A 19,076-nucleotide genomic window follows, 5' to 3' on the forward strand; every position below is an offset into this window, starting at 1 on the left:
GCATACCGTGATGAATTATAATTTATTTCTTTTTTTTAAAAAAAAAAATATAGTTTTCCAAAAAGTTAGGAACTTGCTCTTGTTTTTCATGAATTTTCACGTTGACGTGGTTTAACATGTTTTTATTAAGCTATTAGAAGCTTAGATTAAGATTTTTTATGTGGTGGGTAGAAGTTCGGAGTATTTTTTTTTTCATGAATTTTGGCATTCATTGAATGTTCCACTGCATAAGACCGAATGTTCGACCTTGTTAGCCGAATGATCGACCTCGATACCGAATGTTTAACAGTGACTAGAAATAGGTAATTATGAGTTTAATAATAGATTATGGTACTTAGTGTATTGCTAGGATTTTTATGTGCATGATTTAGAACTCTGTGTATTTTATGTTTAATATTAAGGTATGTTTCGCAGTAGCGGGAGTTTGAGGTGTCCAAGTTTGTGGATAAGTGATTTATGTAAGTAAATACTTACAGACCTAATTTAATTTTAACGTGCAATATGTCAGATGACTGAGTATACTTTACTTTTCAAAATAATATGTCATGAGCCTACTAGTTTTGAAATATGTTTAGACTACTTCAAATGGATAAACACTTATATATGATTTTCTTAAAGTAAAGGACAATACTTGTATCGTATGACATGGTACACTGGTAAGTGCGGTATGATGACTATGAATATACAATTATGTGGGCTTCACCTTATGGTTAAAGAGATTTACTTTTATGTTTGGCATTGGATCCAATAGTTTTTTGTGACCGGCACACCTTGTACGGATTGAGCCACCATCACAGCTTTGCTAGTAGCGTGGGCAACCCGAGGTCGGACTAGATTGGGCTGCTAGTGTAAGACTGTATGCAGCAATATCTAAAGCATTGGTATTGTATTACGGGTCCCTCGAAACAATGTCAACCCTACCAAAAAAAGGGTGAAGGGCTTGGATAGACCATATGGAGGATAGCTATGATTAATGAATATATATTTATATATCATGATTTTTATTTATTAAAATATCAGTGATTGTTACCGGAATTACAGCTCACAATTCTTTAAATTAAAATACATTTTTAATGGAATAACAGTGGAGGCAATACAAATTATATTTGTGAAAACTCACATTTAATATTTCAGAGTTATGAACTATGCATAAATGGTTTTGTAGTAATTTGCTTACCATGTCGTGGACTTATTCCACGAGTAATAATCAGAATTAAGTAATTCTTCATTAACAAGTGAGGCTCAATACATGGAATATTTAACTGAAATGATGAGTGTATTATAAATTAAAGGTTCAAACTTATGACCTCTGATTCTAATACCATATTAAATAATCATTTATCACAAAAGATTAAAGTGACATGGGACAAAAATTAGCTACAAATCAGTTTAATAAGCTGACAAGTGTCATAAAATATGTAAAAGACACATATGACTTTTAATAGATTTTAAAGGTATTAACTTCCCTTTTGTTTTGTTTTGTTAACTTCCCATTTGTTTTGTTTTGTACCCATTTTTCGAAACAATTTTTCTCCGCTCTGTGCTTGCTTGAATTTGCAGATGGATATGCAGTCCAGCCATATGCACTGCATCAGCGTCAACTGGCGGGGGAAGATGTAGTCCAGCCAAATGCTTGCTTTCAATTTGTGTTTGTTTCTTAAGAAAATATTTTGTATAATAGAAAAGTTTTCATTTTGTTTCCCATTTGAAACTGCAGTAAAATTCCTAGTCAATTATCTTAAGCTAGAAACAGAGTTTCACACATGGGGTGTTTTTTCCAAGTTTTTCTCCACATTATAAAAGATTTGTTTTGCTGGCAATTAGCTCTGTCACATCTGTTTCCAAAAAAACTGCCTCATCACCATAAAGCAAAAAACTGGGAAAAAAACTTGTGAAAAAAATAATCTAATAATAAGAATGCAAAAATAAAAAAAAAAAATGAAAATGAAAATAATACCGTTAAAATCCATTAAAAGGCACACGTGTCCTCTCACATGCTTGGATACTTGTCAGTTTATTAAACTCGTTTGTAGTTAATTTTTGATATTTCAGTAATATGTTAGCTTTTTTTTTTTTTTAATGGAAATAAATATTTCATTTCTTTCAAAAGAGATCAAAATCTCCATTTAAAAAAAGAAAAAGAAAAAAAGAAAAAGAAGCGATCAAAATCTTAAATAATAATCTTACCAAAAATAAAAAATAAAAAATCGTGAATAATACTGAGGTGGTTGGCCCGTCCATTAGTCCTTAAAAAAATTATCCAGCCCAATCTTGCAAACAAGGTCTTATTTAGAAAACCATTAAAGCCCAAAGCCATTCTCCAGCCCAATCCTTAGAAGCACGAAAAACCATCCTTGACCTCCATGCCCTCGACAGTCGACATTCTCTTTTGGGGGCTATTGTTACTAAGGCCCTGTTTGAAAACTCTTAAACCCCTTTAAAAAAAAATCTGCTTCAAAACACTTTATTTTTTTATATTATATTAATAACTTTTTAACAATTTTTTTAACTTTTTATATCATATTAATTACTTTTCAATAACATTTTTCACTTTTCTTTACAAAAGAATTCAAAACTTATTTATACTTTATTATTATATCACATCATTATTGGGCCTCTCTCTCTCCTTGAGTCTGGGGTTGACCTTTCTCCATAAACTTCTTCCCACCGTTTCTTGCTGCTTGCCGGGGCCTCCCTCCTCCCGGTTTTTGTTCTTCTCTTAACCCTTTTTCGGGCTAGAGATCCCTGGTTTTCTCCAGTGGAGGCTAGAGTCTCCCAGCCGCTAGGGCTGTTTGGAGTTTTGAGTCCCTCCGGACTTGTTTTTTATGGTGGATTTTAGTCCTCCAAGTCCGTTTGGACTATGGAGGTTTGTGGAGTCTTTTATTTATTTTTAGTTTCCTTCGGTTGGCAGGAAAACATTTCAGAGAGGCGTCGGAGGGGGAGATTCCGCCGTTTCTGTGGTTGGATGAAGTTTTGGGTGGGTTTCAATTTTTTCACTCTTTGAGGCCAGATCTGCACTGTTTCATAGCCCCCCAGTTGACACGCGGCCCCTTGCCGTGCTTATCGTCTTCCTCTGGCTCAGACGCTGCCTTCTATGGCCGGGTAGCTCAGCGGTGACCAGCGCGTGGTTTCCATGCGTCAGGGTGCTCTTCACACTTTGGCCGCGTGTGATGGCCACGTTCCGTATCTTCGCCGTGTAGGGTGGTGCCAAAGGGTTTTCTTGCTTTAGGCTGTTGCAGGGGTTTGTTCTGTAGCACATGCGCTGTCTCTGGTGGTGTTTCCTCCGACGGCAGTTCCTGCTTTGGGTTTTTTTTGCTTTTGACAGATTGTATTTAACAGTTTGTTTTGGTTTTATTTAGCTTGGTCATTGCTTTTAAGCACAGTTTTGTAACAGACTCCATAGTGCAAGCAGATGTTCATATCTCAACGTAGAAGCACATTTATGTTGATTAGGCTTATTAGTAGCAGCTGTTGGTATAATCTGTGTTCTGAGTAACTGTAATGGGACACCTGTATTATGTTGAGTCCCTGTAATCTGTACTTTCGTTACCTTTGGGTGTTATTAATGAAATCTTTACACTTTCACTTCAAAAAAAAAAAAAAAAAAAAAAAAACTTTCTATTATTATTATTTTTTAAAAAAACTACTAAGACTTTACCAAACACACCCTAAAAATACACATGTGGCTGTGGCAATTAAAAACCGTTCTGCATTTGCTTTTTGTTTATTTGTATGGATTAAGAGTGTATTTGCGGCCATTAACCTTGAGCGGATATATATCATATTCGCTATTTGCACATAAATGCGTAAATAGTAATATATTCACATTAGTAATCCATATATATATATATGTATAAATTAATTTTTTCCTATAAATCAATGTTGTTTCGGTATTTAATCCCTACATGACGTCGCTTCGTTTAGGAAAAGGTGTAGAAAATAAAATCTTAATGCCATGTTATATTTCTTTCCCTCTGTCCGCAGCTGCCGCTTTCCTTCAACCTTTTCTTTTACTCTTGCATTCTAAAAGACGAAGCCCAAAATACGAAGCAAATGTTATGGACAGTTAATAAAAAAAAAAAAAGAGAAAAAGAAAAGAAAAGAAAAGAAAGGCTGCATACTTGTGTGTGGTTATGGGCGAATTCCATTTGCACTGAGCAGGCGGCGGTACTTTAATTCGTCCACCACATAGTGCAGATACGAAATAAGATATATATTTTACAAATTAATGATACAATTAGCATTTATTAAAAATTTGTAAAAAGTGTCGTGACTTTTTGAGTTTCGTTCGTGCCCCTTCCAATCAAACCTAACTCATCATATGTCTCTTCGCTTACAAGCCAAGGAAAAAACAACCTTGGAAATACCCATAATTACGATTGCATGGGTACCTAAGTATTAAATTATTAATCAGTATTTTATCATTTTTTGACTGGGCAACCACAGGCGTAGCCTATTATTAGTTGCTAATAAATCCGCCACTCTCATTTCTCTCTCGCGCCCAATTCGCCTCCTCTTTCTAGTTTCTCCTCCCTCCGAATCGCTCTCTCTCTCTCTATCTCTCTGTTCCTTCACCGTGTCGATAATTTTATTTTCCCATTTTCAATCAAATTCTCGCTGCGAATCAAAGTCAGACCCGAACCGGACTTGAATTTTTGGGATCCAGTTTTTCTGGTATATCTTCCATTTGCATTTTTTCCTAATCGATCGAAATTTCGCTCTGATCTGTGCATTTTCTTTTTAAATCAAGGAAGCTCGGATCAGTATGCCTATTAATGTATGTTCTGGTGTGCCAGATCCCTTTCTGCATTGATAATTTTACAATGCGATGCGATCTCTTGTCGTTTGATAGTTCAATATGTATCTATATATGCATCTGTTCGTATGTATAATCTTTTTGAGCTAGATCTGTGATTATTTTGTTTAAACTCTCTGCCTGTTTGATTCAGACCTTTAATTTATTTTCTGTCTTGGATAGGATGGCCGTATTGGCCATAACCTTCTCTTTGGTTGGTATCTGTTTCCTTTCCTTGCATTCCATTTTCTACTAAATACGCATGGGGTTTAGTTAATTTTCAATCCTTAAAGACTTCATTTGATGTACACGTAAAGTTTTTAGCTGAAACAGTACTCTACCTTCTATTAAAGACGTGGTTTACGTGTTGAGTTCATTAGTTTAAATTGGTTATGATAAAATGTGACTCAGGTTTCTAAAATCTTTGTAGGTAGCTCGGCATGTATATAGTGTGAATGAGTATTTTTTAGATTCATGAGCAATACTAATATGGAAGAAGAAGAAGAAACAAAAAGAGTTAAGGGAATTTCTGAGAAGGATTCAGATAGTCATGATGTAACCAGTGGTGTACAGGAAAGTGTAGGATCTTCTTATCAAGAAAATAGCAAGACTACCAATGGAATTGGTGGAGAGATTGAAGATAAAAATGTAGCTTTGCTGGGAGTTGATTTTGTGACTACAGTTGTGGATGAAGAACAGTTTGAGCAGGTATCTTTGAAAGATCAAGAGAAGTTGGCTGGTGAATCTCAGGGTGGCGATGTGGATCCAAAGTGCTCTTCAAATTCAGATCATGTGAGACACTCATCCGTTCAGTTTGAAGATGCTTCTCAATTATCTAGCACATTTGGGGCAGAAATTGATTCTTCTGCAGTTGCTGAGATGAAACATGATCACCCTCTATCAGGACCTGGGCAAGAGAGACAATTAGGTCATACCATCAAGCAATCTTCCTCGTCGACTAGTCTTGATTCTGCTGCATATTCTCCCATTGGTTCACCACCAAAGCCTAAGCCAAAAGCTGTTATGCCAAATGTGTCTCCAGAGTTGTTGCATTTAGTGGATTCCGCAATTATGGGGAAGCCTGAAAGTTTGGACAAACTAAAGAATATTGTAAGTGGTGAGGATAATTTTGGAAGTGGGGATGAAATGGACAGCGTTGCTTTCTTGGTGGTTGATTCACTTCTTGCGACAATGGGTGGTGTTGAAAGCTTTGAAGAGGATGAGGATAACAATCCTCCTAGTGTTATGCTAAACTCCCGGGCTGCCATAGTGGCAGGCGAGCTTATTCCTTGGCTTCCATGGGTAGGTGATACTGAGGTTATCTTGTCACCTAGGACACGTATGGTTAGGGGATTGCTTGCTATATTACGAGCTTGCACGAGAAACAGAGCAATGTGCTCTTTGGCTGGTTTGTTAGGAGCTCTTTTAAACTCGGCAGAGAAGATTTTTGTTCAGGAAGTTGGTTCGGCAGAGCAAATGAGATGGGATGGAACTCCTTTATGCTACTGCATCCAATACTTAGCTGGGCATTCACTCAGCGTTGTTGATTTGCATAGATGGTTTCAAGTCATTACAAGAACACTTACCACTGTATGGGCTACTCGCTTAATGCTTGCCTTGGAGAAAGCAATGGGTGGAAAGGAGTCGAAGGGACCAACACGTACATTTGAGTTTGATGGTGAAAGCTCTGGTTTGCTTGGGCCTGGTGAGAGTCGTTGGCCATTTACTAATGGTTATGCATTTGCAACGTGGATCTATATTGAATCATTTGCAGACACATTAAATACAGCCACTGCTGCTGCTGCAATTGCTGCTGCTGCAGCGGCCAAGTCTGGAAAATCATCAGCTATGTCAGCAGCTGCTGCTGCTAGTGCACTTGCTGGTGAAGGCACAGCGCACATGCCGCGGCTATTCAGTTTCTTATCTGCTGATAATCAGGGGATAGAGGCATACTTTCATGCACAGTTTTTGGTGGTTGAAAGTGGTAGCGGAAAGGGAAAGAAGTCTTCTTTGCATTTTACTCATGCATTTAAGCCGCAATGCTGGTATTTTGTTGGTCTGGAGCATACTTGCAAACAAGGGCTGCTTGGGAAATCAGAGAGCGAACTGAGATTGTATATTGATGGATCCTTGTATGAAAGTCGTCCTTTTGAGTTCCTTCGGATCTCCAAGCCACTTGCATTTTGTTGTATTGGGACAAATCCTCCTCCTACAATGGCTGGTTTACAACGTCGGCGTCGTCAGTGCCCTTTATTTGCTGAGATGGGGCCTATTTATATCTTTAAGGAACCAATTGGTCCAGAAAGGATGGCACGGTTGGCTTCTAGAGGAGGAGATGTGCTGCCTTCTTTTGGTAATGGAGCAGGACTACCATGGTTAGCGACAAATGATCATGTCCAAAGTATGGCAGAGGAAAGTTCTCTTTTGGATGCAGAAATTGGTGGATGCATTCACCTTCTCTATCACCCCAGTTTGCTTAGTGGGAGATTCTGCCCAGATGCTTCTCCTTCGGGTGCTGCAGGTTAAATCATTTTCTATGTTGTTTAACTATATTTTGATTAACATCACATTTGATATAATTAGACAGTTCGATATCTATATAGCAAGCCTTTGGTACCTAATACATTGTACTCTTGTAGAGATTTTACTTGTACAGATGCCTGTGCATTGGGTTAGAGTCGGTAAATTAATATTGGGCGAGGGAGAGAGGGGAGTGGGGGGCCTGGACTCTAAGGATTCCTACCTTAAATTTTTTATTTTTTATTTTTTATTTTTTATTTCAAAAAAGCCTTAAATTATTATTCTAACCTATTCTTATGAGAGTGCACATGTATGCTTTTGATTTTTTAGTTTGAATAGAAGTTTATTACTTATCAAAAAAAATTATTACTTTAACTTATTTGTAAAGTGTGAATTAATCAGATATAATTTGATGGCTTTTTTGTTGATCTATTGTATCTGACACAATAATCTGTTTGGTCAACTCTGGTGTTCCATAAATTACTAAAAATTATTGGAGAAAAAGTAGTATTTTTCATAAGGATTGATATCTATTATCTGTAAGTGGCTATGATGCAGGAGCAGAAAATTAAAAAAAAAAGTTCACGGGTTACTGATCATGTAACTGTAGTATTGTTCATGCGGCTGTGGTGAAGCAGTGTCCAATTTTTTCATTTAGGGGTTTTTATGTCTTTTTGAGTTATTTTATTTAGGTTATTTTCCTTGGCTGAGATTTTAGTATTTTATTATTTTAAGCCAATGAGCTTTAGCTCAAATGGTACTTCCTCCCTTTGTAGCAAGGTGGAGGGTGAGGTCGTGGCTTCAATTCTCATTATTGTCGAACAAGAATGTGTATTTGAATCATATCAGATCTTGGTAAATTTACTGCGATGGATTATTTGGGACTATGTGAAGATGTGGGACATAATTCTTTGCCTACAACAAGTCAGTTAATTAAACCGTCAAGAAAATTCTTATGAAGTTGTGTTTAGGCACCAGCCACGACATGTAAAATTGCCTAATGATCTTAAATGTGGGTTTTTTATTATAAATATCTGTAGTACCAACCAGATCTATTTTTGTGGGTTTTTCCTACATTAGGCTAATTTGAACATGGTTAAAATAATTATTTGCGAGTCTCTTGATAAAATATTTGCAATTACTGTTTGAAGAATATAGTTTGGGGGGTTGTTCTAGTAGAGCTAGTCCTCTCAACTCTGCGGGTGGTTCCCAGGCTATTTCTCCTATGGAGTGGTCCTTGTTTTGGTCTTCGATAGGGTTCGGGGACAAGGGGGAAGAGGATAAAACTGTGGCTTTCCTATTTGCCCTTGATGAGGAACATAGGAGGTGGGATAAGATTGAGGGGTGCGAGCTTTAGGGGCTTAGGGTTGAGTTGTTTTGTGGGCTGTTTTTGTAGGGTCAGTGGTGAGGTTGTTGCTTCTTGTATACTCCGTGTGTACTAGGGGTGCCTTACGTTGTTTTTTTAATAAATTTGCAATTACTTATATAAAAAAAAAGAATATAGACTGGCCTGTTTATGCAGAGGGTTCTAAGGGAAATATATATATAAAAAAGGTCCAAGGTAAGTGAAGTATCTGAATCTTATCGAGAAAGATCTGCAGGGGTCATAACAGAATGATGAAGTTTGTGGATGTAACACTAGTATAAATTTGAAAAAGCAAAAGGTTGTTATGAAAATATGAGAATTTGCAGGTGAGGTTTAAAAAAATCTTGAGAATTGGATTTTGGGGTTTTGTTAGGAATTTTGAAGTACATAAGCAAGGTTGTGTAACGGTTTATACAACTCTTTAAGGAGGAAGGGTGGTGGACGGGGGAAGAGTCCTCTGTCAGCCTCCGCTTCCCTTTCCTTGCCTATGGAAGAAATTATTTTTCTTGTGAGGCTAAGCTAATGCTTCTCTAGCATTGTTTTAATTCAATTTTGTTAAATTGGATGAGTATACAAATGACAGAATAAGTTGGTTAATAAGTTTTTTTTTTGTCCTTTCTTTTATTTATTCTTAAACCTCCAATTCATTTTGATACTCATAATTTGAATTGATCCCACCTCTTTCTTGTATCTTTTGCTAGCTTTCAGATGTCAAATAATGCTTGGCATTGATATATGATTCCATGGAAATATCATTACTCTTAAAGAGTATATACTTAAAATAAACCTTTAACATTTATGTGTTTTGTCATATGCTTTGCTTACTTTTCTGGAATAGTTGCTTCTAGCTAGGCGTCTTTCTTGTATACTTATGTGTACTTGGGTTGCACCTTTACACTTTTTAATGAATTTGCGATTACTTATAAAAAAAAAAAAACCTTTTTTGGAATATGAAAATTTGTCTTATGCGTCGTGCCTCGAATAATTTGCTAGCCTGCTTGTGTCTTCCTTCTGAATTACCCATCAGTTATGATTCAGGCATGCTTCGACGACCAGCTGAGGTTCTTGGGCAAGTCTATGTTGCTACAAGGATGCGACCACTTGAGGCTTTGTGGGCCTTGGCCTATGGCGGTCCTATGTCTTTGCTTCCGCTGGCAATAAGCAATGTTCATAAAGATAGCTTAGATCCACAGCCTGGGAATCTTCCTTTATCATTGGCCACTGCCACTCTTGCTGCCCCAATATTCCGAATTATTTCTATGGCTATCCAACATCCTTGGAACAATGAAGAGCTGTGTCGTACCAGAGGGCCTGAGATTCTGTCAAGAATCTTAAATTATCTTTTGCAAACTTTGTCTTTTCTTGATGCTGGAAAGAGCGATGGAGTTGGAAATGAGGAACTTGTTGCAGCCATTGTCTCCCTTTGTCAATCTCAAAAGATTAATCATGCCCTCAAAGTGCAACTTTTCAGCACGCTGCTGTTGGATCTGAAAATTTGGAGCTTATGCAACTATGGACTACAAAAGAAGCTTCTGTCATCACTTGCAGACATGGTTTTCACAGAGTCATCAGTAATGCGAGATGCAAATGCCATTCAGATGCTTCTTGACGGCTGCAGAAGATGCTATTGGACAATTCGTGAGAAGGACTCAGTAAATACTTTTTCTCTAACTGAGGCAACGCGTCCAGTTGGTGAAGTGAATGCTTTGGTTGATGAACTCCTGGTGATTATTGAACTTCTAGTAGGAGCAGCACCTCCTTCTTTGGCTTCGTATGATGTCCGTTGTTTGCTAGGGTTCATGGTTGACTGCCCACAACCCAATCAGGTCGATTTACAATGCGGAAGATTTTTCTCTTAGTAGGATTCATACTGGTGTGGCTGTTTGCTTGATGCTGTTAATCTTTGTTTGTTTTTCTCTTTTGTTTTATATATTATTGACTTTTGCTTTTGCTAATGATGAGTCTTTTATTATTGGTTTTAAAATGCTTACAATATATTTTCTTGTGAGTTTTCCACATGAATAATTTTAAGTGATGAGTGCAATGTGCAAATTAATCATTACATGAATTTTGAGATGGTGGATGCAGTCATATTATGTATTATATATATATATATATATATGTTGTGTGTGCGTGCGTGCGTCTTTTAATTATATGTTTATACACACAAATAAAGGTTTATTCTTGTGGTAAATGTTTTTGCATGATGTGTTAATTATTGGTATTTTCCTTGTTTCTGTAAATGTTTTTTTGGCTCACGCCAGTACTAATTTCCCTTGTATCTTTTATTTGTGTAATTAGATTGAGATTTTGTGGGTAAAGCAGGGATGAGTTTTAAGCCAAAGTAGTAACTTGATTAGTTGAGATGAAAGTAATTTTTTAAATCTTTTCAGTGAGGAATTATGTATATTGTAAAATGTAAGATAAAGACCTATATGAACAATTTGATATTAATTTTATAAATTTAGTCCTTTCTCCTTTGCTGCCTGATTGCATCTTAATTTTTTCATCTTAAATTGGAGAGTCAATTAAAGGGACTTTTGTTGTTTTCCATCAAGTAATATTCCTTCTTCACTTTTGCATGAGTATCACCCGAAGTTAATGTAGCAGTTCTCAGCCCAATTGCTCTATATGGTAGCTATTTGTCCTTTTTAACATTGAAAAGCACCATTTAGTCCAAATATTGGAAGTTATGCTTCTGATTTTGTTAGCGAGAACACCAAGCCAAACTAGAAAGTGTCCTATATGTTGGTGAAAATACAGATTGGATTTAGAGAGCGAACTGAATTTTTTTTCCATTGTCAAGGTATAGAAGAAGTTATAAGACCGGAAATCGACTATCTTTATGTTTATTTTCATAGTTCTAGAAGAAAATCCAAACAAGGCCATGGAAAATTAGTTCTGGAAGAAAATCCAAACAGGGCTATGGTTTCACAGTGCTAAACTGTTTGTTGAGAACTTGGTGACATATCAATAGGTGCATATCTTTTGCTTCAATCATCTAATTTTTTTGATTTGGTTACCTTGTAAAAAACGTAGGCCTCGTTTGGTAAGGGTTTTGAAAACATTTTTCTACTTTGAAAACTAAAACCACACTTTTCTCAAAACCATTAACAAATAACTCAAAAACTCACGACACAAAACACTTTTAAAAAAAACTTTTTACACCTTTTTAGAGGAATATTTTGAGAGAATAGGTGCTTAATTTTCATGTGTAGGGGTGGCTGCACAACCACTTCTAACAAAGGAGAGGGATAGCCGCACGGCCACCCTGACTAGCTAGGGGTGGTCGCATGGCCACCACAACAGGCCAAGGGTGCCCGCGCTCAGGGTGGTCGTGCCGCCACCTTGGCTAGTTGTGTTGGCCAAACAGCCACCCCGATCAGATAGGGGTGCACCTTAACTACATAGGAGCGGCTGTGTGGCCACCTCTCTCCTCCGTTTAGGTTGGCCACACAGCCATTCTTTTGTTTTTATTTTTATTTTTTACAAGTAAGAAGTCAATTCTACACCTGATTGTGTTTTTTCAAAGTAAGCATGTTTAGTATTTGTTTCTTTGAAAAGACAACCAAACAATTTTCTTAAGTGGACCCTACTGAAAACATTTTCTCCAATGTGGACCCACCAAAAAACTCTTCTCACCTTTATACCACATCAAAACACTTTTTTCAAACCCAATGCAAAAAACATTTTTGATAACCATTATCCCATAGTTTTTTGGGGGAATGAAGATTCTGATTATATTCATAGAAAGAGTTTGGGTATGTTTGTTATTGTGTTTTAGGTGATGTTTTTTGTTTTTGGTTTGAAAAAGTGTTGTAATGTGACATAAAAATGAAATCTGTTTTTGTGTTTTGGGTTGTTTGTTAATGTTTTTGTTTTGAGAACAGAAAACAAAAGATATAGAACAAAACTTTTAACAAACATAGCATTTTACTTTTTTCATGGTTGTGGATCTCTGTGAACTTTGTGTTTTGTTGTTTCTACTCTTCAGAATTAGGCAGTAATAATTAAGAAACTATCCACTCTTTGTTATCATGGATATGAAGTGTTTATGGTTCCTGTTGATATTCAAAGGGATTTTGTATGAACTATTTTCTTATTATTCTACTAAGAATGAGTCCTATGTTCCTCATCCAGATTGCGAGGGTGTTGCATCTGATGTATCGATTGGTAGTACAGCCGAATACATCTAGAGCTCAAATGTTTGCAGAGGCATTCCTAGCATGTGGTGGGATAGAGACACTTCTTGTTCTGCTGCAACGGGAAGCTAAAGCCTGTGACTATAGTGTTCCTGAAACTGTGACTGCGAGTGATGAAAATTTGTCAGTCCAAAGACCCGAAGTAGATTGTGGTAGTGGGGTTCCTGAGAGAAGTTGTGGTGATGTGGCATCCATGGAGGAAAAAGAATCTGTTTCACATGAGAAAGATTTTGACTCTCACCCTCTGGAAAGTGGTATCAGTCCTGTTGCCTTTTCCCCTAGTGTGAAAATCGAAAGGATGGCATCTGCTTCCGAGAATCCTTTAATTAAGAACTTGGGCGGTATAAATCTATCGATTAGTGCTGACAATGCCAGAAATAACGTTTACAACAGCGACAAAAGTGATGGGATTGTTGTTGGGATCATAGGGCTCTTAGGTGCTTTAGTAGCATCGGGGTATTTGAAAGTTGGTTCAGGTGGTTCTTCGGATATGACAAGCAACATTTTCGGTAGTGGGCTGCATGACGGAGGTGGTACTATGTTTGATGATAAAGTTTCTCTTCTACTCTATGCTTTGCAGAAGGCTTTCCAAGCAGCACCAAATAGGCTTATGACTGGCAATGTATACACAGCTTTACTTGGGGCTTCGGTATGGCTTTAACTTGTCATGTCTCTCATATTCACTATTACATATTTGATCATCATTTTATCACTGATAATAATGGTCCACGCAAAATCCAAATATGCAGTTCTTTTCCTATGGTTTTATTTGGTAAAATCATGACCTAGCATGGGAGATAATTTCTTATTTTATTATTATTTTTTTGCATGTTTTTGGCATACAAATACATCCATTTGTATGCATGTATGTATGTATGTACGTTGGAAGGAATGGATATGTTGTATGTGTGTTGGTAGGAATGGATATGTGATATTCTGATTCATATACAGAAATTGTTATTCATTTTACAATGAAAGGTCTCAAGCTGTTTCAATTGCCATTATTTGGTCCACTCTGTTGAAAATTGAGGCTTTTGATGAATTTAATGTATGCACCCTTGAGGCTCTGCTGCACCCTTATGGTGCCACTTATCTCAAGATAACTGTTTTTGATTTTTTCACTTTTAAGTACTAAAATTATCTACAAGATATTACATTTTTAAAACTTTGCATCTTCTTATATTATAGGCTGCTGTATTGGCCTTCATGCTTTTGTGTATTTTTGTAAATAAATCTTTAAGTTGCTTCTTGTTGTGAGGTCATTGTTTTGCTTGTTTGTGTGGATTGGTTTTTGAACAGATGCTTGATTTACAGATGCAATTCTTTCACTCTTTTTTTTTTAAGGACCTTCAAATTTGCAAGGGATAGTTGTGTTCAAATTGCAATCTCCAGTGTTAAGATTCATTCAATCCACACAATTTAACTATGCTCAATTAAAGTTCTTTGGAAGCAACCTTAAAACAGTCCTTAAATCTCACTTTTTATGAGCTATGCTCGTTTCAGTTGATATCTTGTAAGCGTTATAAACATATACTTGAAATCAAGAATCTGACTAAATTTGCCTGCTTTTGTTTCAGATTAATGCTTCTTCGACTGATGATGTGCTGAACTTCTATGATTCTGGTCATCGCTTTGAACATTCACAACTTTTGTTGGTTCTTTTGTGTTCACTTCCATATGCATCTAGGAGCTTGCAAAATCGAGCTCTGCAGGTATTATTTTCATGCTTCTCGTGCTTCAACACATGAATTCCTTCTATGTAAATTTGTTGAATGAATGCTTGTGTGAGATCTGCTTGCAGATTGTATTGCATTTCAATCTGCATGAAGTCCATTATTTGTGGCTTTTGTGTTTGATATCTGTTAAACGGAGTGAGAATCAGAGTCTTTTCAGATTTTAATATTTGAGGGAGGCGAATAGATCTCAATGATATTTGAGATTATTTGTCTTGTTCAGTGATGTTGGAGTGCGGGGTTTCCATCTACTCGACAGCTTTTCCAAGCAGGTGCAGAGATATTACCGGAAAGCGAAGAAAGGCAGGGTAGGACAGGTGGACTCTTCTCTGGTTGCTGAGGCTGTGGTGGCGATCAATGTTCTGATTGCGCAGTCTTTGGGTATTCCTTCTTATCCCCCTTTCGGGGCCGTGGACTAGTGATCGACGGCGCTAGGTGGGGGAGGGGTTTAGGTTGCCCAGCCCTCGTCTGGTGGTGTTGGGCCTGCTTTTTCGTATCCGTTTGGCATTGAGAGGGGGGGGGGGGGGGGGGGTTCCTTCCCTCTTTTCAGTGGGTTTTGTTTCCTCCAAGGCCGTTCTTCTCGGTGTATGGGTGTTATCCCCAGTTTTTACCTGGTATGTCTTGGAGGGACCAACAGTCTTCTTGGGTCTTCGAGGTGGGTTTTCTTCGAAGGGGGTTGATCCTGAGGGAGGGATTGTTGTATTCCCTAAGGTAGTGCAAGATGCTAGGTCATGTTTGCGCAGGATGGGGATTTCTTTCAAGGGGTATGAGGAAGGTTTTCTGGATTTCTTGACTTTAGTTGATAAGGGGCAGCACTTTGTCTCTACTTCTAAGAAAAATAGGAAAAGAGAGGTCAAGAATCTAGAATGCTCGATCAATTTCGATGTTGGGGGTGTGGGTTCTAGCTAGGTTAGAGGCAAGAGGATGAGGGTTTAATGTAGCCTTTCTTCTATTTTTCTTTTGTTTTGGTGTCCTTCTTGTATACTCCTTGTATGCTTAGGGGTGCTTTTATGCTTTTTTAATGCTATTTCTTTTATTACCTATAAAAAATAAAATAAAAATTAACACATTATTTAGTGGCTGCTCATTGTAAAAGAGTTTGACGGACGTATTCTCTATTTTACAGCATCATTAGTATGAGGCCTTTGTTTTTTTTTTTTTTTTAATTAACTGATAGTATGCTGTAATACTAGTCTATTTTATTTCAATTCAATCTTTCTTTATGTAGAGCTCTTCCAATTGTAAATTGCATATATATTTGCTGCCAGCCAAGTGTTGGAGGGAGTATTTGGTGTGTTATCAATTGCTAGAAAGATACAACCTTTGCGGAAGTTAGTTAACTGCTTTCATTTGTTATACTGTTGCAACAAGTTGCATTAGTTTCTTGAATGTCTTGCTTTTGTTCTTCACATTTTTGGTTTTCCTGATTTGGTTCTTGATACTCTGGTTTAGTTCTGAGCTGTTCCTCTCTATATGATTTCAGGATCTTCTGTTTTTGGCTTGCAGTCATCCAGAAAATAGAAGCAGCCTGACAAAAATGGAGGAATGGCCTGAATGGATTCTTGAAATTCTTATCTCTAACTATGAGGTGATGCCAGTAGACTGATGGACTCTCCTCTCTCTTTATCTTTTTCTTTTCTTTTCTTCTTTATTTATTTTTATTTTTTTATTTTTTTAATGTATGTTTAGTCGTACAGATAAACTATGAAAAACGTGACATCTTGGGGCAAGAAAGTATTAGTCTTTTGTGGTGATGTGTGATCTTGTTTGTTCAGTATATGCCAATATGCAATAATCCTTTTATTGAGGATTCTAACTTTATTGTTTTTACAGATGGGTGCAAGCAAAAACTCTAATTCTACAAGCTTAGGAGACATAGAGGACCTCATACACAACTTCATGATTATCATGTTAGAGCACTCAATGCGCCAGAAAGATGGATGGAAGGTTATTTCATCTAATCTTAGACACTTATTGCCCCTGTGGAATTTCAGTGGACTCCTGCATATCGTTATAAGTCTGTTGTGTATTATCATATCGATGTTGATACCATGCCTTTTTGTGCAATGGTTTGTTGAGCATATCATGTTATTCGTTGTATTTGACTGAATGGCTGCTGCCTTGGAGCCTAGTTTTAGCTATCAAGTTAAATTGATGTTAACCTTGGTGGAAGTTGATATGAAATACTGGTATTTCTTTGAAATATTGGAAGTTTGTATCAAGAGCCAATACTTTGAAATGCTAAAGATCATGGAATGTGCAAGTCAACAAAAGTCTCAAATTTCACTGAAAGTTGTGGTTCAAATTAATGTGACGCATAGAGGTCGATGAATTGTATGATATGCCCTTTCAAATAATTGTTGGGACTGCATATATCTGGATTGTTGATTCTGGGGGACCTACACAATATGCATACGTGTGGACAGTTTCTACATCTTGCACAGTCCTGCAGTAATTGTGGGGATCTTTTCTCTCCCATAAACTTTTCATTGGTTGGCATGCCTTCGCAGGAAAAAAGAAAAGTGTTTTAGTGTCTAGTATATGCATTATTTTGATAAGTGCATGTGTGTTCCTGGTATGTGCATGAATGCAGGACCACTTGCTTGTTTGGTTTTTGTTGTTTCGTTATAATCAGTTTCTGTTGAAGGATGTCTTGTATTAGTCTGTTTCTAACTAGTCCTGTAGAATGAAATTCTTTGCACTCACAGGCACTAACTCATGCAATCCCAAGTATCACGGTACAGTTTTTCTGTTTTGATTAGTTGATGAAGCTGGGAAGAATAAAGTTTGTTTGCCTTGTAGGGCTTTGGTATCATATCTTCGATCATGTTAAAGCTGGGGAATTTGGTTCCTTTGGAAAGCTGGCTTTTGAAACACATGACCAATCTTGCTGAATCAACTTGCTAGTTTATTTAAAAGTAAATTAATGTGAAAATAGAATCTATAATAATGAAATGAAAGTAGAAGAAAAAATCATAAGTTTTAAAAATAATGGAAGTTAAGATATTTTTGATGTGGAGGCTGAGTTCTCCAATTAAGGTCAATGGCCTTACCTTGTTGAGGGTGAGCTAGTTGTTTGGCTTATGGACTGTTTTGCCTAGGTTTAACAACTGGCATTCAGAATCTTGAAATAGTGGTGATCCTACCTGTTAAATCTTAACTGGTTGATACAAAGTGTCTGTGATTGGATATACATATGCATGTTGTACTTACAAATGAATGCTGGAAGTTGTGTCTATTTTTCCCGTACTTATGTTGGACATCGATAGTCTGATCTTGATTAGATTTGCTTCCTTAATCTCTAAACATGTCAGTTTCATTTATATAGTTTGGTTATTACTTCCTTTTTTTTACAGGATATTGAAGCTACAATTCATTGTGCAGAATGGCTTTCTATTGTGGGTGGATCTAGCACAGGAGACCAGCGGATCAGGTACTATTATATATCTTTGGACTTATTATTCCTGTCTATTCATCAAAAAAATTATATATCTTTGGACTGTTCCGCAAATTGTCCCCTGTTTTTTTTTGAAAATAAATGATTTTCTTTACCTTAGTTTTACTACGATATTGTTTCTTCGTACCAATCAGGTTTTTGATAGGTTCGCTGTGAAATTTTTTCCCTTAAGTAGGGTTTGATTTGTCTGACCTGCTATATTGCCATCCCTATTTGTTGTGAACACGATCTAGTTTTTCTTTTAATATCATTTATTCAATAATTATAGAAAAATTAATATTTCGTATACGCAAAAACACACACAGAGGTTGTGCTCTTTATGTGGGACAATTTATCAAAAAAAAATTATGTGGGATAATTTTTCCATTGACATGTCCAAATTCTCTTTAATCATGCTGTAATAACTGCAGTCAACCGATAAAATTTTTGAACTTGAGTGGATTATGTGTTGCACTGTTTAAAAATAGGAGATAGATAAAGGACCGTGAGCCTTTGTGCCTAGCATTACCTCTCCCTTCTTCTAAATAGTTTGTTATTCGTATCATAACTATGACTTGAGTGGGGATTCTATTTTTTTTTTTCGCGGGGGGGGGGGGGGGGGGGGGGCGGGGGACCTATGGAAGAGGAGAGTTTTGAGTTGGGGGAGGATTGCGCCCATTGTTCAGCTTAGTGTTTAATACATTTATTAAAAAAGGGATAGACAAGGAAACATGTAATATTTATTTATTTTTTATAATTCCCATACAATACATTACAAAGGCTGATCCTTGCCGCTATCAAGGGAAGATCGAGAAGGGGGAAAATACAATTGGGAATGCTACCAGAGAATCTTGAGGAAGCGGCCCATTGAGTCAAGTAAGGTTATGAGTGCGAGTATTCTTGCTCCTATGAACCTTGGAGATTGACCAGGTCTGGAAAGAGGTAAGCACTCTGAGGATGTCTGAGATCAGTGGAGTGAACTACTAATTTGATATCAGGTCACGATGCTAAGGAGCGACGATCA

General features: G+C 37.0%; 1 protein-coding gene across 3 annotated transcripts in view; it reads left to right on the top strand.

Annotated features, from left to right (window-relative positions):
- Positions 1-4,471: 4,471 nt before the first annotated feature.
- LOC133862931 (BEACH domain-containing protein C2) overlaps positions 4,472-19,076 on the top strand; it is a 52,868-nt gene continuing 38,263 nt past the window's right edge. For 2 of the 3 annotated variants that reach the window (XM_062298854.1, XM_062298856.1), the window contains exons 1-8: positions 4,472-4,674; positions 5,226-7,316; positions 9,720-10,507; positions 12,822-13,532; positions 14,461-14,595; positions 16,100-16,204; positions 16,450-16,563; positions 17,973-18,049. In XM_062298854.1, the coding sequence (XP_062154838.1) occupies positions 5,270-7,316; positions 9,720-10,507; positions 12,822-13,532; positions 14,461-14,595; positions 16,100-16,204; positions 16,450-16,563; positions 17,973-18,049 (3,977 nt within the window). In that variant the 5' untranslated portion in view covers positions 4,472-4,674; positions 5,226-5,269. Of the gene's footprint in view, positions 4,778-5,225; positions 7,317-9,719; positions 10,508-12,821; positions 13,533-14,460; positions 14,596-16,099; positions 16,205-16,449; positions 16,564-17,972; positions 18,050-19,076 lie in introns of all 3 variants that reach the window. The other variant, XM_062298855.1, reaches the window with a different exon arrangement.

The sequence above is a fragment of the Alnus glutinosa genome, chromosome 3 (genome assembly GCF_958979055.1).
Source record: "Alnus glutinosa chromosome 3, dhAlnGlut1.1, whole genome shotgun sequence".
Classification (NCBI taxonomy): Eukaryota; Viridiplantae; Streptophyta; class Magnoliopsida; order Fagales; family Betulaceae; genus Alnus; species Alnus glutinosa.